Source organism: Pezoporus flaviventris, unplaced genomic scaffold (genome assembly GCF_033815535.1).
Source record: "Pezoporus flaviventris isolate CSIRO_AGI_PZ_B2104156 unplaced genomic scaffold, CSIRO_AGI_Pfla_v1 ptg000007l, whole genome shotgun sequence".
NCBI lineage: Eukaryota > Metazoa > Chordata > Aves > Psittaciformes > Psittacidae > Pezoporus > Pezoporus flaviventris.
The window spans coordinates 66959280-66982671 of NW_026892555.1; the positions used below are offsets into that span (position 1 = coordinate 66959280).

Here is a 23392-nt window from a genome sequence, read left to right on the forward strand (position 1 = left end):
ATGGGAACTTTCTACATTTTTCCCAAGTCACAGATTTTTCATACAGCTATTTGCACCATGAATTTGGAGGCCCGAACTTTCTCAGGCACGTAATGTTGTTCTGGGACTGTTCCTTGATCTGCTCTTCTGTCAATTTCACTTTAAAGAAACTTGTTTACTGCCTGTCCACTTTCCTATCCCACTTTCCTAAAGTTGCAAATTCCAGCAGGACAAATTTTGATGTTTTTGAGGATCATATTCCATCAGCCATATGGCTCGGCATAGGAGTCTAGCAGAGGTTGTATAGTGTGTAAAATCAAAACTATTTCTTATATTAATAAAATCATACCAAACAAGAAGAGGCATCCTTTTTCCTCACCTTATGAGTCCCCTGTTAACAGAAAGCGAAGGATTTGGGATATAAGTCATTAAAAATTTTATTTCCAAAAAATCTAAGCATTTTTTTTACCCAAGAATGTTTGCACGCTGTCCAAAAGTACCATTTGTCCTACTGCTTACTGCTCTAATCTGAACTGAATTTACTTTGTAGCTATCCCTTGAACAACAGTGATCTGCATCAGTTCAACATCGAGGAGAACGGAGGAACACCGTATACTGCAAAAATGCCTGCAAGGCACCACCACCACCACCGTCATCACCACCACCTCGCAAACTACGGCCCCCTTGCTCCAGAGAGCAAAGACATTGTTTCTGCAGTTCCAAACCCAAACAGTAAGTCCACTGCAGTAAATGCCCTTTCAGTAACTGTGCTGCTGTGATTTGTCTCTGGCAAGGAGGCAAAGGAAACGGAAGGAAAAGGACACGGTGTTTCAGTTTTCCCTCTTGAAGAATATGCTTCTTGTTATTATTTTCTAGCTTTGTAAGTGAGTGCAAACGAGACAGGATTTTTGCAATTTCCTGGCTTTGCTACAGGGCTGTGGGATTGGTGTTAGTTTGGTGTTCCATAGCTGAACTAACACCCAATTAGTCACGGATACTGAGTCTCTAGCCACTTGGCACAGGCTGTCTTTTCATTGTTACTATTTATTTGCGCAGTTTCTCAAACCTACCCTCATCTGCCATTCTGTTTTGCTGATCTGCCCAGCTGTCCCTCAGCCCTCATTATCTGGATCTGACTTTTGCTTTCGTGTCTGGGCACACACAACAGAAACTTCACAGTGCTGGGCAGCCAGCATCTTGCTCTTAGTTTGTGTAATGGGAACAATTCCCACTCAGCCTCACCTATCATGACTGGAGTGTGCTTGCTTGTTTGGTGGAGAAAGTCTTGGCTTGTAGAAAGCAAAGAGGAGAAAAGCCTTTCTGTGCCTGATGTAACCTTGGAGAGTTTGGTTGTAAGTCTCCATCGCTAAACATGTACAGGCTTTTTTAAGGCTGCATAGCTTGTCCAAATATTCATAGGTTTACACAAAAAGAGAAACAGCCCTGCCATTGAGCAATTCTACCTCTTGCTCTCCAAATTTATAATCTCTGCCTCTGCAGTGTGTGAGATGCTGAAGCTGTGTAGGAATTTCAGATGAGCAAACAAGGTATGATCTATTATTTTCCTTGCTTCATGGGCATGATAAATTCTTCCCCCAGTTCTTGCCTTTATAATTGCAAATCACCCTGAGACGGTCATCTGTTATGGAAACTTTCGGCCTGGGTTGTTAATCTGACAACTTCCAAATGCCTGAAACCAGGATCTTGTAATGGACAGTGCTGGTTGACAGTGACTTTAGGCCGTCCCACCTCTTTCCTTGATTGAACACTCACTGCTGGCATACATTCGTGCTGGGAAGTGCCAAGGGCTGGTGTGGCACCCCCACTTCATGCTGCCACAGAGGCCCTGGATGGGCAACTGGATGCTCCAGAACTGCCAATGGGTATCTTGGCCATGGTCTGCAGTGACCCGACTGCAGAGGGTGGCACAGGCCATCCTGCTGGTACCTGCTGGGCCTCAGCCAGCTGCTCATGGGGTGCCCTGAGGTGTATCTGAGTGCTGGCGATGGAGGGATGCTGGCGGGGCTGATCTGGACAGCCTCACCGGCTGTCAGCCCGGTGCAGCGGGAGGCGGTGACCTTTCTGTAGGGTCTGCCAACCCGTGTTTTTTCTTTCCCAAATTAGAGTGAAGCACACCAGGAAATTGGGTCAGAGCCAGCTCTGCTGCTGCTGAGTGTTCCAGCCCTGAGGACACTGCAGACCCCATCACCCTATCCCCCTCCAATGGGCTCCCCCATCCTGCCTGTGGCCCACAGCCCCATGTCAGCCCCTGGGGACTCAGCTTCTGCCCCAGCAGTGCTGCAGCAGGGCCAGTCTCCACCACCCCACTGCCCTGCCGAGCTGGGCTCACCTGTAGAGCAGAAGGTGATTTGAAGCAACACCAAAACCACAGCACAATGTGTTTATTCCAGCTCTGTGCCTCCTTTTAGGCCGCACTGCTTTCCTGCTCCTCCTTATTGCTGAAATAACCTTAGAAACAGCTTAGAAAAGCGTAAGAGCAAAACATCAGGAGCAGGTTTGCCCAGGAACAGGTTGCCCTGAGAAGGTATGGCTGCCCGTCCCTGGCAGTGTTTAAGGCCAGGCTGGATGTGGCTTTGATCAGCCTGGTCTAGTGGAAGGTGTCCCTGCCCATGGCAGAGGTTTGGAACTAAATGAGTTTTGAGGTCCTTTCCAGCCCAAACCATTCTAGGATTCTGTGCTTCTCTTTGTGCCTAGTGAGTGTTAACCTTCAAGATGAGATGTGGGGCTGAGAAGCTGTGTCCCCCAGGAATGGGAAGGACAAGCTGTCTCCGCCAGATCCCACAGCCCTCCTGGGGCACAGCCTCTCCAGCCTGTCCAGCAGCTGCAACGTTCTGAATGGGATTTCCACAACCAAGACAAGACTTCCATGGAACACATATTCCTGGAGATAGATTTACCTTTCTCTCTGTTTTGTCAGCTTAAGGCTGTTTCATGCTAGCTATTTGATTAGAGAAAAGGGAATCGGTGCTGGTTCCTGACATGGCCTAATGCCACTAGCAGCGAATGCCAATTCCTGGTTTCTCTAAGGCAGGGGAAAAGAACGGGGCACCTCCAAGGGGAATCTGGAGCAGGCATGCTGGCTGTGTCCAGCTGAGCTCTTCAGGCAGCTGTACATACCGCACACCGGTTTGCCTTAATGCAGGCATGCTGCCCCACAGCAACCCATTACTGATCCCCTGAGGAGGCCCAGCCAGAGGCACAAACATAATTTTCCTTGAAAGGCCAGTCTGCAGTTAGACCTCGCATGTTTACTCTGTTAGAGTTGTGGCAGTGTGGGCAGGAACGCTTCCCTTAGAACAGTCAAAGTTACTCATTTGCAGCTTGAGGTGAGAGGTCTAGGTGCCTTTTCAAGGTTGGTGCTCAGGGGGCTTGCTTTGGTTCGGTTTGTTTTTAATGGAGTCATTAAAATGCTGCTCATGCTGTTTCAACTGAGAAAACTGTCTTGTAGAGAGCATGTGGAAAAGGCTTGCGGTCTGTGTGCCGAGACAGGAGCATGCTGTCTGTCAGTCTGTTATCTAGGGCAGCACACGCGGCAGAGTGTGGGACAAGAAGAGCTCAGGCAGGGAGGAGGCACTGTCAGGGGTCTGTGTCAGGAACATGGGGACGTGGGGGGCAGATGTCTGTCTCCAGGCTGTAAGGAAAGGCCACTGCTGTAAAAGCATTTCTAGGAAGTAAATGGTCACTAACCTGGGGACGGTCTCGGGGACAAGGTGCTTGTGACCAAGTGGAAATGCCTGGAGAGCATGGGGGAATACACTATCCTAGTGGAGACTTCCTCATGAGGCGGACAGAGGAGAGGCCATGCACACCGGCGCTTCAGTTTGCCTTCCTTGTGGTTTTCCAAGGGATCAGAGGCAGTTTGTGACTTCTTCCAGCTCCTACAGACTGGACTCGTCTCTGAGGTGGCTTTAAATTCTCAAGTGGACCATGGAGCGACCCGTCAACATGTACCTGGCATCGTGTCAACAGAGGGAGAAAGCATATGCCTTTACTCCACTTACTCTGATAAATGCCAAAATTCCAGTGCAATTCACAGAACATGGGCAGGAGAGAGGGAAACGACAGCATGCCCAACCAAGGTTCCCTTTAAATACTGGTGCTTGTTTCTCAGCAAACACACAGCCTGGGATTTTGTTACAAAAAACAAACCCCGGCCAGACCTGCCCAATTTTTCACATTCCAAGTAATTTGTCTGCTTCAATTACTGGAGGAAGTGAAACCCAGTGAAACAAATCTGACGTGTGTGTTTATGAAGGCAGTTCAGCAGAAGATGTTGTTTTCCTGCATTCAGCCTGATGATTGTATTTGCAATGCTGCCCTTCACCTCAAAGCTAATATCCAGAGATCATGTCTTTTATGCAGCAGATCTTGCCCTGGTGTATTCACAGAATCCCGGTCCCAAGGACTGCTGTATTCAACAGCACTTAGCCTTATAGCACCATTGCCACCGCACACAGGGGTTGAGCTGCTTGCTAAGCCTAATCGGCATGGCAACGTCGTGCATGGGTTACCAAATGCACATGAGCAGATCCACTGGCAGCAGCTGAGGCTATCACTGAAAGCAGATGCCAACAAGTATGCAATGTAGCTTGCTGAATTTTTATGATGGAAAGTGATGAACGAGAAGAGGGAGCCCAGCTTGCCTCTGGAACTCTGGGCTGAGCTTGCAGGTTATCACTTAAAAATAGGCCTCCTTTACTCCTGAACTGCTCACTACAAAAGTCCTTGTGTAACCCTGAGCAGAGAATGATGTAATACAGACTGAATTTCAGGCTGAAAACAGTGATTTAAAAGACCCCAGTGCTGCCAGATCCGTTCTTAAAATGAAAGCCTGGTTTTGCCAAGACTTAATGCTGACTCAGGAAACGTGTGCCTTTTTTAATGTAGGACTTCAAATTTTTGCCTTTTTTGCTTTTTCAATCTGTTTTCAAGGTTGCGTTAGAAGGCTGCAGTGGCTGCCTTGTTTTCCAGAGCTCTCCCTTCAAACAAATATACAGTTTAAAAATCAGTTTTAAAGCGTAGCAAACTTGAGTAAAATAATTTAAATAAGGCACTTTTCCCCTCTGTTCTTTCTTGACAGGAAAATAAAATGTCTGTTTCTAGAAAAACCTTATCCAAACAAAAAGAACCCCCAGACCACTCAAACACACAGAAGAACCCCAGATAACACATCTTCATGTCTTATTTTATGGCTGTGGTGATTTATTCCCAGATATCATCGCGCAGTTTCACAGTGTCATATCTGCAGAAGCAGCTGTGATGTGAGAAATGCCAAATTCTTGCATCACTAACTTGTGATAAGAGACAACCAATGGGAGGTCAATGCTGATACTGTAACCCCTTCTAGGATATTATTGCCTCAGGGTCTGATAATGTTTCATAATGCCAAAACTGGCTTTTTTCTTATGTTCCTATAATCTGGTTTTAGCAGCTTGTCTTTAGTCAGCAAAGCTCTTAATGTATATTTAAACAGCTGTAGAATTAGATCTTGAATGGGTAATATTTAATATTCTTAGGACAGCTTGAGAACCTGATCCAGCCTAAACTGCAGTCAGTGCAAGGCTTTTATTGATTTCAGTGGGCTTTGAATCAGACTCCAGAGATCGCACTGTTCCCAACTGTTATTACCTCGAATCCATGGTAAAAAGAAATACAGGAGGATGCAGAGATCAGTCAAATCATGGCATGCTGAAGCTCATTTTTCTCAGAGTACTTGCAGATATACAGATATATATGCCACACCATCCGTGAGATGTTGGCAGAGACCTTTCAGGGCTGTCTCAAGAAATACTTTTCCTTGTCTTTCTGTGTCAGTGGCTTGCTCAAAATCTCTGTTGACAAAGTACAGCAAATTCCTGACAACAGTCTTAAAGAGGCTGGCGTGTAAGTAAAGATGTCTGAGAGAAGCCAAAAGCTATACTCTGATCTCTTTACACATCACATGTTCCGAGAGTGGCACCTTGGCTGCATAAATAATCCCTCTGGTGTCAACTGAGTTTTAGAGTACAGGGGGGGTGGTGAGGGGGAGGTAAGGAGAGAAGTGTCTAGCCCAAAGCTGCAAAAGCCCTGCTGAAATGAAGGGATGGGCGAGAAGGAGGAGGGGGAGGGATTGTTTGCTAAATAGAAAAAGGCAAAATGACCCAACAGGCATAATTCTGAAGCATTTTAGAGGGTCTTATAGGGCACGTGGTTTGCTGACTTCTGTCTCTTCAAATGCAGTTGAGTGTCTTGCTCTGCAGTTCTTCTGTAGCTTCCCTTCAGACTGTTTCTTTTTCTTTCTTTCCTTTGGGCATCTTTTTAGAACTGAGCTCAGGACTTCCCCTTTTTTATGATGAAACCTCTCATCTGAAGAAAATAGAAACGGACAGTGTGAAGGTAGTTGGACCATGGCCAGCCCTGCACGTCAGCATGAACAAGGTATAGCACATACATATATACTTTTACATATATATGCCAGAGAGCCCTGTTGTCACTTCATACTCAAAAGCTGCTGCTTTTTCACCTTCAACTCAAATCAACATTCATCTGCAACTGGCTTGCTTTTTAATCACCTCTCACCATCTCCTGGTTGGATTGGGGTTTGGTTTTTAGATTGAGCATTTCCTTCGCCTTTGCCTTTTAAAATTTCAGAAGCTGCTGCAACAATGTTATTGGTGTAGTTTTAGTTCAGTTGTGAAGAGTTAGTCATCTAGGCAGCCCAGAGGTGTAAAGAAGAAACAACACTTTAAGTGATAGAAAAAAAAAATTGAAAACCTTGTTTTTCTACATGAGGAGCCCATATTATGCTTTAAACACCCCCTGGCATCTGATGGTAGTGGGTGTTTTGTGAGTGAGTTTTTGCAGGGGTGGCAAAACAGCCATGTCCCACTGCCTCTGGCAGAGATCAGAGGCCAGCAGGTCAATGGCTCCTTCAGTCCACGTGAGGCAAAACCTACTGTGCCTCTGTTGTGGGGTGTGCCTTGAGCTGAATCTCAATAGAGCCACAGAAGCCTGGACCTTTGGTTTGCAACCACATCAGTCCTGAGCTGGGCCCAGTGAGGTCAACGGGAGCATTGCCTCTGGCTTTAAATGAGGTGGGTTTGGCCCCCAGTGAGTGTGCAGATCTGTTGAAAGAAATGTGTTGAGTTTTCTGTCAGTTCAAGGGAGAACTCAGGTTACTTTGCCTTGGTTTTACAAACAGCCATTTGTTATTGATATTATTTAAATGAGCATTAGGTAATTAAATAGGATGCAGAAAAGTGTATCAAAAATACATACACAAAGGGACTGTGTATCTATATAGCGTATTCTTTCTTTCTCTGGATGAGAGAACCCAGGAGATGGAAGTCAAGGCTGAAAATCAGTGAGTCAGGTGTTTCTAATAAAAAAAAAACAAATTTTGACTTTTTTTTTTTTCAACATTTTAGTTAATTGAAGTTAATCAGTAATGTAGATTTTTTTGTCATGAACATTTGATTCAAGAACCATGTTCAGGATTGTCAGGGGGTGGTATTGTACTTCAGCTAAGGGCTGCGGTCCTTATACCTCATGAATGTGGTCATGAGACAATGACCTATGTCATGACTTTTGGAGACTTCTGAATTAACAGATGAAGATGGAATACTTCAGACATTGTCCAAAATCTGTTTGCTTATCAGCTATGAGGAGCTGTCATTTTGTCCGACTGGTTGGTCTGAGTGGGGATAAAAGCTAAATCAGAAAGTAGACAAACTGAGGTGAAATGGAAAAGAAGCCATCGGTTTCCCATGGTCATTTCTCAGGTTGTTCTTCTCGAAATACTCTTATCCGGTAGGTACAGGTTTCTATAGGCCGAGCTAATTAAGCGTTGACATAGTTTGCCAAAGGAAAATTCTCCATCTCACAGACTCATCCAGTGAATATCCAGGTCTTACAAGAGGAACACTGTAGTTCAGTTGTAATTACTGATACTCTATCTGAACCCCAGCTGAGAGCATTCACTTAGGTGCAGTGCCCAAAACATGCTTTAAAGGACAGCCCTACACTATTGAGCTTCTTGACAGCTCAGTTTGGTGTATCGAAAGGGCTGAGGTGAAGTGAGAGGTCTCTCTCCATGTTGACCACAGTGCACAAGTGGTTAAACCAGTCTGACCTGTGTTGCACAAAAGATCTGAACAGGTGATCTCAGTGGTACCCTTGTGATCTCATAATGAGTAGATTTATGGTCTCTTTTTTCTGTAAATGAAAGCTTAAAACTCTTTGGTCCTGTATTCCACGCCACTATGCAAGTAGTACCAATAGAGCCCCTGTGACTTCTGACTGGCAAAGCCTGACCTCTGATCCTCTCACACTCCTCTGAAAATCTGTAGAGGGAGAGCTCAGCTCTTCTATAATTAATGGTTTTCTTTGGCTTGTCCTGACAGCTCCAGAATCTTGTCCACAATCAACTAGACTATTTATATAAGGACTAATTAGCAGAACCCAGTATCGTAGCAAGTCTGTACTTCACAACAAGCGCAGCTGCACACTAAACACAGCCTGTGTCTGCTGCAGCCATCAGTCAAAGTTTAGCTGGTGGAAAGCTCTTGCAATGAGCACCAGGAGCTGCTAAATGCTTCTGTTTCTGGCAAAAGCTCAGCAGAAGGCAAGTGTAGAGACACAGTCTGTCTGATGAAAATATCTCTTATGGCAGTCATAGCGGGTTTGGTTTTAAATGCTGGACAGCAATCGCATGGATAGAGGTTACCAAGTGAATGCAAAGGAGGCCAATCTCTCAACATTTATCAAAATTGCCATTTTGAGCCATCTGAAAATTGTATGTGCTCTTGAAACAGGCCCAGAATCTCCACCGAAAAGCACCTCAGCAATAAAGTGCTCATGTCAGAGGTTGTGGGTTGTGACCAACAAATCGTTCTCAAGTTCTTTTGGCCCCTTGCTTGTGGTTTCTTCTTCAAGCACCATTCTCTAACCTAGATCCTAGTGAAATGTGGACACAACTCATAAAGCTAAAGTAAACAAACAGCAGAGCTTTGAGCAGAGACTGCATGGAGTTGCCTCAGCAGATGGCTGCTCCAATGAAAGAGGGAGGTGCTGTAAATATTGGGCTAACCCTGAGCTGAAATGCTGTGGAGCATCACCCAGCACAAAGGTAGTGGGGCAGGTTAAATATGATTGAACAGCCCTGATCTGGGACAAGCATTTTTCACTGGCCTTTGAAGCTCCTTTGGTTATGGTAGTTAACTGGCTACTCAGTCCAGCAGCAAACAGATTTTAATGGGTGGTCTGAGTGTCTAGTTTCTGGCAAAAAACTTAAAGATTACCAGCTCTCCTGCCCCACTCCATTGATTTCTATTCTACTAAGTGCTTTTTATTCTCTAGTTTTACATCTGAAATATTATGCTTAAACAAAACCAGTGAACCAGTTCCGAAGCTGCTTCATTTGCTCTATTTCTGAAAGTAAAGCAAGGGTTTGCACATCTATTTTGGAGTCCCAACTTTCACTCCCTCTCTTCCTGTTGCTAATTATTATTTTTTTTCGAGCAGAGTGCTTTGGGGCTGGCATTTGTCAGGCTTAATAATCAACCCATAGGAGAATTAGCAAGAAATTGGGTAAATTAGATTCAGCAGTTAATTAATTTGATTGTCTGCTACAGCAAACTTCGTCTCATGGGAATGATGAATAGATGTGTCCAATCTCCTTTCCAGAGCTGTTTGGTACAGTGGACGTGTCTGTCCACCTACTGGATGATAAGCCAGTTTCAACATGCATTTCATATCCTTCGGTTAGCCTTCATCTCCAGGAGAGACAAGCCTAAGTGTTGTAGCTGTGGATGTATTTCTGATTTTCTTTCTTGCAAGCCTTTCATTAGAAACATATGTTCGCCCACCCGCTTTGCTCCATGTGTGTATGCATAGCCACAAATGTATTGTTCGCATTTCTGAAATATGGGGAGTCTAGTAGTTAGTCCAGATGTAATCATTACATAAAAAGAAAGAATACAGTTCAGATTTTTTCTTCCCGTTTTCCTGATGTTGTGCTCACCCTTCTCATGTACCCTTGGGTTCTAAGGTTGGTGATTTCGTTCTGGTGAGGTCTCGGGGTGTTATGATGGTCACAGAATCATAAAATCATTTAGGTTGGAAAAGACCTTTAAGATCATAAAGTCCAACCATTAATCTAGCACTGCCAAATTCACCACTAAACCATATCCCTAAGTGCCATGTTTAAAATACCTTCAGGGAAGGTGACTCAACAACTACTTCCCTGAGCAGCTGGTTCCAGTGTTCCATCAAGTCATCTTCACGGTTTCTTCTTCACTCTAGGATCCACTTTGGGTCCTTTTGTATGTTTGCAAACATGCTTTTAAACCTTCTTTCTTGAATGTAGGCATTCAAGGCCATGCTGGATATGGTTCTGGGCAACCTGATCTAGCTGAAGATGTCCCTGCTCATTACAGGAGGGTTGCAATTGCATTTGATGGTCCCTTCCAACCCAGACTATCCTATGATTCTATGATTCTTCATCGATCTGCATCTTCATATTGCACCCAAACACATTATACATTGTGGCTTTTACATAATTATACTATGTCTTTGCTCTCTTCATTGCCTCTAAAACCAGTTTTGTCCAGGTTCAGGTCTGCACTTCTCTAACTGGCCATTGGCAAGTTGTTTACTGCTGTGGGGTCTTCAGTGCCAGCCTGCACCCCTTGTCCTATCACCCCATGCCTGCACTCCTCTACACCACCTCCTGTGTCTCCACCTCTTAAAACCCATGTTATACTAGCTTTGTGTAGCTTTATACTACATCGTGTTACAGTTATATATATTTATTCTACAAAAAATAACTGCTTGAGTTACTGTTTTCTATATAAAATTATTGCTGTTACAGCTAACACTAGTAAAACAAAGCTGCGGGCAGATCAAGAAAGGTTCAGAATGAGCCTGATGAGCCTCAATGACTCCAAGCTCTGTTCAAAGCTTACGGCCTTTTGTTGGCATGGTAGTACCATGTTACAGGGCTACCCAGTTACGTTACTGACAGCTTGCAAATGAAACCACTTTCAAGAAAGCTGTGGAACTACGTGCCCCATGCACACCTACAAAGCCTAAAGCTGCTGCAGCTCCAAAAATCATCTGTGGTTTAAAAAAAAAAGAACACAAAACCAATCACTTTGTTTGTATATTTGAGACTCTTTCATGGGATATGCTGATCAGAGGGTATACCCTGGGAAACATGGCTACCATGACTGAGTAAGGCTATCATGAAGCTTTGCACTGACAGATGCAGGATCTAATAACACTGAGCAATAGCATTTAATAAAATAAATTTGATACCAGGCATTAAAGAGGTTTGCTGCAAGGATAGAAGCATAGCAAGATTTATTGGGAGTTATATCATTCATTAGACCAACTGATAGTTGACCAGAGGAAGGTCTTGTGTGTCTGACAGCTTAACGAGGGGTTCTTTTACTTGTTGGTTTATTGCCAAATGTATTTTTCTACTAAAAGATGCAGCTTCTGCTTGCACGCTTTGCCTCAAATAAGAATAACACATAATCATATGGGCCTTGCCATTGTGATGTCTGTTCATAATTTGTGTTAGCTATTGCATGGGGAAAGAAAAAAATCAATAAAGTTACTGATGGAAAGGGGGCAAAGGAGTCTGTAGATTTTCATGCACATTTGCAGATGCAGTTGCATCCCAGGAGACCAAAGGGTTAGACCTCACAGAGCTAATGTGCATTCAGAACCTATACATCTGGGTTGTCTTCATTAAAATTTTACCTCTGCTAGTAGTGATGACTAACAACAAAGAATAGGTGGACATTCCTAAACAAAGTATCGATTCTATTCTTCAGGTGTCTCCAGCTAAATGTGTATTCTACACATACTGTTTGACTGAGAAGAGACTATTGATAAATTCACAGAGGCAAAAGATCATGCATCTTGCTCTTGGTATAAAGTGTGATGTGGAACAAAGCATGAATCTTTTAAAGCAGAGAGAATTGAAATGTTAAGTACAGGAGTAGTTTTGCTGTGTTTCTTGCAACTATTTTTATATTCTGTATGTGTACTTAATATTCAGTTAGCTTTGCAAACCAAAGCCAGTGTCATCATTATCTAAGACTCTACAAATCTGCCTTCTGTTCTCGTATCAGCAGATGTAATTGAATTTAAAGTAAATGTTTGAGAGGAGAAGAGCAAACCTAAGACCTCAATTATAGAAAGAAAAAAAGACATCTACTTTCATGCATGTATATATCTGAGCTTGTTCAAACCACTTCTATCAAACCCAGTTAAGTGCAATTCTTCAGTGTTCTCCTTCTCTGGAAGAATAAAGTTCTCCATCAGTGGTGAAAGTGATGTGAATACATTGCTATTTTTTAGCAACAGCAGAAGTGTAGATGGAAAATTGAAATGTTATCAAATATCTTAACTTAATGGGGTTTTCTGCATTTTTAAACCTTTTCAGATGGGTATAGATTGCAATTTTAAGCAAGAAGATGACTTCTTTTCGTTTGACTCCCAGACATTCACTTGAAAGGAACATCTCAGATTCTTTGGAATTGCATAATAAGAAATGATATAATTGGAAGTTTCAATAATATTATGCCATGTTTAGTTTTCTAATGACTTCCACTAATGACTAAGAATGCTCTTAGTTTATAAATGAAAATGAAATTTTAATAACTGCAAACCTGGTACAGAATTTGAATACCCAGCTGCTATCCTTATGCTTCACTTATCACTGCAAGCAATAAGGATTCTGGAAATATAAGATCTCTTTATTATACAATAAATAAAGTAGATTAAAGCTTTCATTCTTGCAGGATTAGTATATAGAATTTCCTAACGCAGGTAGGGTTTAGATCTTTGATTTTCTTATAAACTAGTGAAACGAGCCATAGAAGGTGATGTATGGTTTTTCTTTTGCCTTCTTGATTGCAGTTATACTTGAGGAGTTAAACCTGGGGATGAACAGAATTCTATGTAAAGATTAGTGGCATTAAGGACAATAGGAACTGATATAGATGCTTACAAGTACTGATAGTCTGCAGTACAAAGATGCTACTTTCTTCTTTTTGTAGTCTGTGATTTGAGTTTTCACTTCCAGTTTGGATTTTCATTGCCACTGACTGTATTACACACTGTATGTCTAATTACACATATTACACACTGTATGTGTACTAGTCTCAGCTAATCAGCTATATGAAAGCAGAATTCAGTAATGATTCAGGATGTGCTGCACTGTGGCAGAAAAGTGTCCCTGCCAAGGCAGGCTGGCAAAGAAGCCTTTCACAGATGTTTAGAAGCTAAAGGAGGTCTGGATCCCCCATATGGGGCTTGTGTGCAGTCAGCATTTTCACTGAGGCAAGGAAGGTGGTGGCCTTCAGCTGCTGGATCAACATCTGGTGAACAGGACGAGGCCAAGGAGTGGTTGCAGCAGTGTCTGTTCTTCATGTGTGATCAGTCACTAAAGGTGCTACTGGTCCTCGTGGGCTGCAAGCAAAGCAAATTTTGCTTGATTGAAGGTAAAACCTTCAAAGTGTGACCCAAACAAGAGCTAAAGCAGACCTGAATGGCCAGGAATGGCTTCTAAGAAGCCTGCAGCCACTAGCAGCAGCAGCAGCAGCTTTCCCTTCTCAGCCAGGTCAGTGAACATCAGTGTTTGGACATCTCAAGTTCTGAGAATCTCAGCTGGAGACTTGCACATCAGATCCCACCCTGGGGACAGTCTCCATTACATGGACTTATCTGGTATAATCCTGAATACAGCGGGACATTGAGACCTTTTGAGGGTTCCCTGTTGCAGGGCACACACAAGGGCTTTTATCTTGCTCTTGGTCAATGTGGGGAAGTTAGTCAGGGAACTGAAAATATCCATATCCATCTGAATAACAGATGTATGGGACTTTGGAACTTTGTGTTACACAACAAGCTTGTGACCTAAACAAGCACCAGTTGTCTTGATTTAGCTGGTAAAATACAGTTTACTTAATCTTGCTTGACTGAAATGATATTTAATTAGCATCCAGTGTAAAACAAAGGTGAAATTTTGCAATGGCCTTTTGAAATGCCACTGTTTAGTATGTTGTTCTTTGTGGTGTTAAAAATCAATGTGCTTAAAAGTCGACAATAATAGCAGCCCTTTGAAAGTATGTAATAGTACACTGTGGCTACCAAGACTACCGGTGAAGGAAAAGTTGTGCTTTCTTTACAGTTAATTTTGTCCTTCTGAGTATCTCCACTTCTCAGCTTCATGAGTACTGCAGAAAAGACACTTATGGCAAACAAATATTTCATGTTGGGGTTTTTTTATATGCTTGCCAGAACTACAATTACATTCAAGACTGAATAGATGGCTACAGTTCCATGAGTTGCTCCAGCTAGATGCTGTCACTTTTAAAGTATTTTCTTTTTCACTTAGGAGGAAGGTGGGGAGAATGAAAAGTCCCAAAATATCTCCCACTAAAACTGGTAAAGGTAGCTCGGCAAATAAATATGTAAAAATTGTTAGGAATTTGCTAGAGAAAAAAAAAAATCCCATGATGAGCAGGCCTTTAACAGTTGTTTGGCTGCTCAAAATCATACCTGCCAGCTGTGGCATTTTGGATACAGAAGTCTGCTAGGCCAACTTTGCTTACATGTGAGAAATACCTTGTAGTCTCAATAGAGCTCCACAGAGGTCTGGCTCTTTCCCTCCCCAGTGTTTGCAGGTTTTGAAGTTAAAGGGCCAACCCTATGGTAATTTCAGTGGCTAAAAAATGACCAGGTCTGTCTTGAAATACTTTGTCAGAGGTGAACCTCAGGGATGTGCTGGCCCTGGTTTACTGATGCCTTATACCAATTTCGTACAAAATCTGAATGACAGCATTACATATCTATTCTATCTGGGTGTACACGGCCACTCAATCTTTGCAGCAATGAGAGTGGAAAATGAATGTATAATCTAGGCTGTAATCCATGTCTCTCTTCCAGGAAGAATAGGGAAGTTTGCAATGGCTGCTATGCCATTGCCCAATTCTTCTTTAAAAATATATGATATTGCAGTTTGATTAAGAGTTCACATTTACAATCCTGATCTCATTCATACCCAGTTTGTTTATATATTAGTCTTACATTGTCCTTTTTTTTTTTTCCCCTTTATTTTTGTGTTCTTTTTTTCTGCATGGGAAGTTTATTCATGCTGACATTGCTGCTGGATGTAGTTTGTTGTAGGCACAAAACCTTTAAGTCATGTTTGAACAGGTCACTAAACCAGCCATCCTGAGGGCTTAGATTTCTGATCTGGATCACTGCATATGTAAAGGGTTGACATCAAGTGGAAACAGCAGCAACAGTGTTTAAATTCCCTGGATTTTTCTTTTCTTTCTGATGAAGGAGATTTTGCTTGGCTTGCAATTACATGGAGATCCCTTCAGATCCCTCTGGTTAAATTTGCAAAGCCCCTTCACATTCTTAGGGTAGTATAACAAACCAGTATTCACTAGAGTTGGGTGTTGTGAACCTCTCCTTCTTCTGCCTGCTGTGGGATATTTTGAGACAGTGTTTTGCTTCCTCAGTGTCATCACAGGTTTGGAGAACTAGTACCTGGCTGAGCTTTTTCCATGTATCTGCACATCTCTTTCTTGCTTTTATTGCTCAGGCTTCCCTGAGGCTTTTCACGTCTTGAAAATAATATAAAGTCATTAAATATTTTCAAAACATTTTCTTCTAAGACATATCCGGGTACGAACACAGAAGTTTTAACCAGCATTGCTGAATCAAGTTGTTACAAGTAAAAAATCTGACCTTTGACCATTTTCTTATCTCTCGATTATATGTCACTGTGCTTGTCTTTTATATTAAATACAGGGCGAAGACAAGAAAGTACCTGAAAAGACTCTTCATGCCCCTGTTTCACCTTCATCTGTACCTGACCATATGAAGTGCAACATCCTTAAAGCTCAAGTGGAAGCTGCTTTTAGAGTAGGCACCCAGGTAATCTGTGTTTAATGTTTTTCTTTTCTAGTTTTGGCATAGCTTACACTAATTTTCCAAAATCACGTAATTCCTGAGGAAGCACCTTATTTTATCTCAAGTATCCACATTGACCTAGCTCTCTCTAGCTGCTTTTCAGTTTCTTCAGGGCACTCAAAATGATTGATACGATGGAAGTAGGAAATTTGTCCTAGCTGACATGATTAACACGGTTGAGAGAGGCTGAGAAAATAGGAGAGAAGGCCCCAGGAAATCTCCATGTTTTGATTTTGTCACTGTAGCTTTTATTTACTCTGTATCTGAGAAACAGTAATCTCTGGAGTTTTCTGAGGCTACCCACCACTCATGGAACCTGTGGTTAAGGGTGTTCTAAAGATAGTATCTGTGCATCCAGATGCAACCTTTATTTTAGGGGATTAATTTTAGCTGTCTGAATGTGAAATGTTAGCTAGTCTATTCTTTTCCTACTTGGTTTTGTGCATTTGACTGAATTTTAGGCTGCTATTTTCAGTATTTGGTCAGAGGTTACATCAAATACATCCTGTTTCAAAAACACCACTAGTCTTGTAATGATGTCATGCAGCTTAAAATTGATGCTAGATGGCATGACTGTAAAAAGTTAATTTTCAAACCAGAGGTAAATCCAAGTGAAACCTAAAATATATGATTCTTTTCAAGTGTTATTTGTGGACAAAAGATAATGCCATTGGTGCCAAAAATAAAGCCAAATAGAATGCTTTAGGAACAAAAGGAGAAGTAGAAAGACTGGTATGACTCCTATTCAAAGTTCCTGTGGTATCCTTGTGCATGCTATTCTCCTTGAATGCAAACTGTGTTGGTATTTCCATCGCTTTGTTTCTTTTCATAACAACAGAACAGGTCAACTTGCCCTGCAAAGGATTTTGTTAACAATCATCTTTGTGTATTTGTTGTTCCCTAGCAGATCTTTCATCTGAGAGCCAGATTACATCTGGTCTAGCTAGACCTAGGGAAGTATCAAAATTTGTTATCCTGACTGCCCTAGATTTCAAGAGCAGAAACCGTAAATCTGACAGCATGTGGGGAAGGAAGTTGGGGTTTTTCTTTCAGTTTTTCCTTAAAGCAGTTCTCTCACCTCTCTGAATTCTGTGTTATTTCAACTGTGGTTTATGCAGCATGTTTGCCCTTGGGTTTGCCCTCTGTTTTTTTCCTGTGTGTCTTTTCTACAGGATGTCATGGTATATTTCTCACATTTGTATTTTCTACTGAATATGCTTAATGGTCATGTTTGACTGGATAGTTAAAGACTGGAAGCAGTGTGTGCTGCTGCATTCAGAATACAGCATTACTAAGGCAAGATAGGAACTGTGCTTAACGTATGCATCTCTCAGTTCACCTGCCTGCCATGGCAGGGGGGTTGGAACTAGATGATCTAAAGGTCCTTTCCAATCCTAATCATTCTATGATTCTATAATTTTACACTCTGAGGCTTTCCAAGGGAGAAAATCTTGGGTTGCTTTTTCATGCATGCTGTAACTGTATGCTTTAGCTGCTGCTCTGTTGTAACTAAGTTTCAGAGCAAGCTGAACTTACCTTTTTTCCATTTTACCTGTATTTTTTTGCACAAGGCTTTAGCAGTCAGATTGGATTGAGTAGGTGTCTGTAGGATTGGCATCAATGAGAAAAGTCCTATGAATTCAGGCTGAAGGAGGGGGAAAAAGGACTGTTGCAGGGTAGCATGTATTGTGGAAAAATAATGGCATACGGTTCAGTTTGAAATCCCTGAAGCTTTCAGTGCTGTAACAAAGTATGGCTTAAGAGTTACAGCCAGTAAATAAGGATGCCACCTTAATCTTGGAAATCCTCATTCAGCTCCCTGCTTAGACACAAAATTGCCTGTGCACTTAGAGATGAGTTCTTCTGTGCTTGAGCTCCCCTCCTGTCAGCTATGAGATTACCCATTGCAAAAATAAGTAGACAAAAACCAGGCAATGGTCAGCCATTACCATAAAAAGCTGTGGCTACACAAGCACTGGTAAGGGTAGACGAAATATTCATTATGAAGGAATGAGTAGAAATACACCATCTGTCATCTAGTATATGGGAGGAGAGAAAGGGGCTACAGGAGGCCCTAATAAACCACTGTACCAGCATACTATAAAATCATACCCCCCAAACCCCCAAACATCAACTCAAACTAGCTGAATACCAGTAGCTAAGCCATTTCCCAGTGGAAATTCAGTCTCTTCTGGGAAAAGCAAGCTGGGATGGCATTACACTGCCCAGAGACACAGCATCCTTTGAGGGAGCAGATAAGAAATAGTTGCTTTGTTGAAGACAGCCATTTAACTCCATGTATTCTTCCAGGGCTGTGATCCTGCCCCTCTTTGACCCTATCTGACATACCCTGCTGCCCGATATACCTGGAGGTCTAACTGTGCTATCCTCTGCCCAATTCTATCCTTTGATGCCAGTTCCATATTAAATTCCAGAGAAGTCCTGCCTCTGGCCTTATTCTTAAGACTCCAATTTCTCATTTCTCATTTTCTGTACTGTTACATTTCAACTTACAAGGCAGCCAGGACAAGAAGCATATCTATGTTCTGTAAGGCACAGCCTATATTCCTTGAGCGGTAAAGCAAGACAGACTGATTTTCCTCATGTACTGCATATATCTTCCTTTATTTCAGGGTATCACAAAAAAGATGGGGATTTGCTCCTCTTTGTTTTGTAAAGGAAGAAGAAAGAACCACATCTGTCTTATGCATGCACTATTTGAAATTAAATTTTCTTTTAAAGGCCCCCAAAATCTGTGGTCTAAGTCATCATTTATGAAACTTCATGGAGCATCTTCATTATACAGCTGGGTGTAAAAGCATGAGAAAAATACTGGTGCACTGTAGAATCACATCCAAAATTAACAAACTATTGCTTGAAATGTTTGTAACAGCTCTCTATTCCTAAGCAGTAGGAATATTTTCAATACCATATGCTACTAACATCAGGATGTGACAAATTCATGAAGGCACCTCCTGCGTGTAGTAGAAGAAGAAGCTGTTCCTCATTAATTCTGAGAATGGAGTGAACGTTTGCAAGTGAAAAATACAAACTGGGACAGAAATTTTCTGTAGCTTTATCTTTATGGCAGCTAGACACCAACACAAGAGAGAGCTACAGAAATGAATGATTCCAGTGCTTATGAGTTAAAAAGTAAAAACAGGGGAAATTATGCAATACTGTTGAAAATATATTCTGGAAGATAGTCTCTGCACTGCTTCATTTCAGAATTAAGCTGAAGAGCTTTTTATTGCGTTCCTAGGGGGCAATACACCATCTCCCATGGCTATAGCCCTGATTTAGAGACTGAAAATTTGTAAGTTTATGGTGCTGATCACTGAGCCCTGCATGTGGTTGAGAGTTATAGAGCAGCAGGAAACTAACATGAGTGAGTTTGTTTATTTGGTGAAGATGGAAATATTTATGTGCCGTTCTGCTAGATGGAGAATCAAACTCCAGTGCGCATGGGGGTGCTGGAAGCTGAATCCAGGAGCACGCTGCCACAGATACCAGAGGTGAGAAACATGAAGAACCCATACAGAACTGTGGGAACCTGTGGTTTGCACAGGGCATGCCGTACAATTCCTGTAGGCCTGGAGCAAACAAGTAGTGTTTCACAACACACCTTTCAAACTGTGCCAGAGGGATCTGCCACCTTCTAGCTGACAGACTGCGTATCACAGTTCCCACATAATTAAGCTCCAGGGGAGCACTAAACACTGGGAAGCAACTGACATCTTTTCTTCTTCTTTTTTTTTTTTTTAATTCTTTTCTCTTTCTTTCTTTTCTTTCTTTTTTTTTTTTTTTTGCATTTATTTCAGACTCTTCATTTGAGAGGGAGTGGTATAAAGCAGCAGTGAGGAACTGACAGAATACAAAAGACCAGCTCTGCCTGGCATTTAAAACCCTTTGCAGCTTGCATGAGTCAGTGCTGATATGCTGTGATTGAGCAAACGACTTGTTAGTATCACAAAGAGTCCTTTTTGCCAAACAGTTCATGGTCCAACTGATGGAGAAGAGATGCTAGCAGGTTTTGGTTGCTATTTATATCCACTTTGGCTAGGGCAGATTCTAATTCTCTTTAGAATTAAACACAGGCTCCTGAGCAAATGTACAGATATCTCGGCAGGGCAGTGTGTGCTGTGTTCTAGAAGTTTGTCTTCTGTAAAGTGGTGTTTGTGTTCTCCACCTGTTACCAAAAATTTCTTTGGATTAATTCAAGTTTGGCAGGTTACCACAGGCAAGAAACCAAGATCCTGTTTATCACAGATTTCTTCTGTAGCTGATTTTTGCACTACTCATATCTTTCTCTGCAGACAAGGGAAGGCCAAGCTCATTTTAAGATACCTTTCTGCAGTGTGGCTTATGGAAGACAAATAGAGGTAACATTACCACCCGAGCTGTTCCTTGCTGCACGTTATGGGTGGTTAAAGGTAGTTTGGAGATCTGGAGTTATTTACAAAGAGCATAAAACTTTATCAACCCCAAGGGAAACTCTTGGGTATCTTCTATCAGCCAGGCTTGGGTTCTTGAGCAGTTGATTCCTCTGCCTTGATTCTGAGTAAACAAAGGGACATTTACGATGAACAAAGGAACCTTCAGTCATCTAGCTCCTTTCACATACTAACTTTCTTCACAGGCTTATACACATGCAAATTTTTAGGCCAGTTAGATAGCCATCTCTCTTTTTTTCCTCCCTGTCCTAGAAACAAGGACAGATCATGATCATGTCATTTTGCTTCACGTATTGCAAATACGTAAGTGCGAGGTGCTTATGCTGTCAGGAGTTACCTGAGGAAAGGACTGCACTGTGGTACAGCAAATGTCTCAGGACATGCACAGGTAGAGGTGTCATCCTGCTGCCTGTGCTCTCTATGGGGATGCAAGCCATGGCTGCAAATGCAAATGAGACTGGGATCTAATCATTATTTATGGTAGAAAGGGTGCATAAGTGAGGTGAGTCACAGTGCTGGTCTGTCTTATCTACATTTTTCATGATTCTTTGCCTTTTTCATTGTGCTGTCTCCTTTAAGGAGAAATTCAAGTGTGAGGACTTGTCAACTTCAAAGTCCAGGTGCTTTTGTCATGTGTTTCGAGAAGAAAATCACCTTAGATGAGCTGGGTCTTTGGAGCTTTATTCAGTTACAGGCGGGGATCTGGATTCAAACCTCAATCAGGTCATGAATGAAAATAGAGTAGGTGAGGTGAAGGCACTTGAGGATTTATAATCTTATGCCATCTTTCTTATAATAGGACTTAAACAAATCCTTCTGGATGCCCAGAGGAATTCTTAGCTTTCACTAGATGTTGGCTTAAACACCTTGACAGGATCAGTTTTTTCCGACATTTGAACATCTTTCCATCATGAATTAGATGCTGTTTGCTTCCCTCTCCTTCTCCTTTCCTCCCTCCCTCCACCCGTGCTTATTCACAGCCCTGAGCTACTGCACAATTTGACAGTCTTTGCACAGAGATCAGAATTACGTGAGTATAACAGGTCACAGCTGAGGTGTTCAGGTTGTGGGCGAAGCTTGCACAGCTCCTTATGTACATGATGCCTTCCTTGCTAAAGCTGTTGCTGTTAGTCACCCACTTGGATGAGCAATAAACTCACTGGCGGATTTCAGGCTAAGTAAAAAGAAGCAACTGCGCTGGAACTCTCAACTGGAACAGCAGCATCAGTTATAATTGCTCATAACAATGGAATCTGAAAATGGCTCAGCTTCGAATTCTCTGTGTTCAGTTGCCACGGGGAAACAGGTTTTCTGTGAGGCTACAGGAAATGAAGGGTGTCAGATGTATAAAACCACAAGATTTTGAATGTGCGTGATCAATATACAATACATGGCAGCTCATTAGAAGCGTGTCAGCAAGGATACCTTAGACTCAGGCAAGGAGCTGAGGAGATGATGTAGCAGTCTTCCTGAGGTACAGAAGGGGAGGGAGGATTTTGATAAACAGAATGTGGGAAAAGGGAAATCTTTAATTTATTCCCCAGGATACTGGAGGCAAATGTGGCAGTGGTGTCACAAGACTGTGACAGTGCATTGTGGATATGTCAGCTATGTCTGCTAGCTGGCATGTCTGTAAGTGCTAGTACATGATAAGACAAGTACTGTTAATTGCAGTGATGTATAGGAGCCCCGCCACAGCCCAGGAGACACATGGTGCCAGGCCCTGTTCAGGAGAAAAACAGAGTAGTCTGTTTCCAAGAGACTTAACCATGATGCTTTTCTGCCTGAAAGGATACATTTGACATATTAAATCACCAAGGTAGGTTTATCTTGGCAGAGCGTTCTTCCTGATGATGTGTTGCTTAGCCTGTATTATCTAATGGGATCAGCCAACAATCTGCTTGGCTGACAAATGACCAAAACATTGGTGAAGAGCTGAAAAATCTGGTATGCGTCAGGCCTCCTTAGCATCCAGAAACCACCAGGATAGAGAAGTATTTAGAGGCCACTGCAGTGAGAGCCATTGCTCCCTTACCTTTAAAGATCTCCAAACAGGGACTGTAGCAACAGGACAAGGGGTAATGGGTTCAAACAGGGGAAGTTCAGGTTAGATTTAATGTGAGGGTCATGAGGCACTGGAACAGGTTGCCCAAAGATATGGTGAATGGTCCGTCCCTGGCAGTGTTCAAGGCCAGGTTAGACAGGCAAATCCAGCCAACAGGGCTTATGAATTCATGCATGGAGTTTCTCCTACAGGCTAGAAAGTGTTCCCAGCCCTGCTGGAAAGCTCAGCAGGGTCTGATGCAGGGTCCCTGGAGCATCCATCTGCTTTCTAAGGCTCCAAAGGACGAGGCTGCCAGGAAAGCAGCCAGGGGGGTTATGGGTGCTTAGGAGTCAACTGACAAGCAGGCGGAAAACTATCAGGATAAGCCTGGCAGCCCAAAGGTAGGTCTCTTAGGCAGCTCTGGATACAATTTGGTATTAAGTGCTTTTCTCCTCTTTTCATCTTTTGGTGAAACTACTGTTTCTTAGCAATCATCTATGAAGAGAGCCTGTGCAATGACATTTCTGTCCAGGCATGTTTCTTGTCTCTACTACGATAAAGTAATGCTTTACCTTTGTTTCTGACACCATCCAGAAAGTTAATGGCATATGAAATCAGAATGTTAATAATTTTTCTTCTGCTCTGAGCCCAGTGCAGATAAGAAAAGAGAATGATATTGTGTGGATGGATTATATGGATCAACCTTTAATTTTGTTTGGCTTGCAATCTGGTATCCAGCTTGTTTCTCTTTGGGTAATTATTAAATTAATTTGCTTCTGTATAAATGAAGTTTCCAGGTCTGCTATGCCCTCAAATATCTCCCTCTCAGAGCAGCATCCTCTGGGTGAGGGAAGAATCTGCTTTAGGTAGGGAGATCTGAACAGCTCCATGGTTTTGCCTATGTCCTTACACGGCT

The 23392-nt window shown here is 42.4% G+C and overlaps 1 protein-coding gene across 1 annotated transcript in view; it reads left to right on the top strand.

Annotated features, from left to right (window-relative positions):
• Positions 1 to 584: 584 nt before the first annotated feature.
• Positions 585 to 23392, top strand: part of LOC133267105 (band 4.1-like protein 4B) — a 75138-nt gene continuing 52330 nt past the window's right edge. The window contains exons 1-3 of the mRNA XM_061449077.1: positions 585 to 711; positions 15817 to 15942; positions 19419 to 19493. Of these exons, the coding sequence (XP_061305061.1) occupies positions 15886 to 15942; positions 19419 to 19493 (132 nt within the window). The 5' untranslated portion in view covers positions 585 to 711; positions 15817 to 15885. The remainder of the gene's footprint in view (positions 712 to 15816; positions 15943 to 19418; positions 19494 to 23392) is intronic.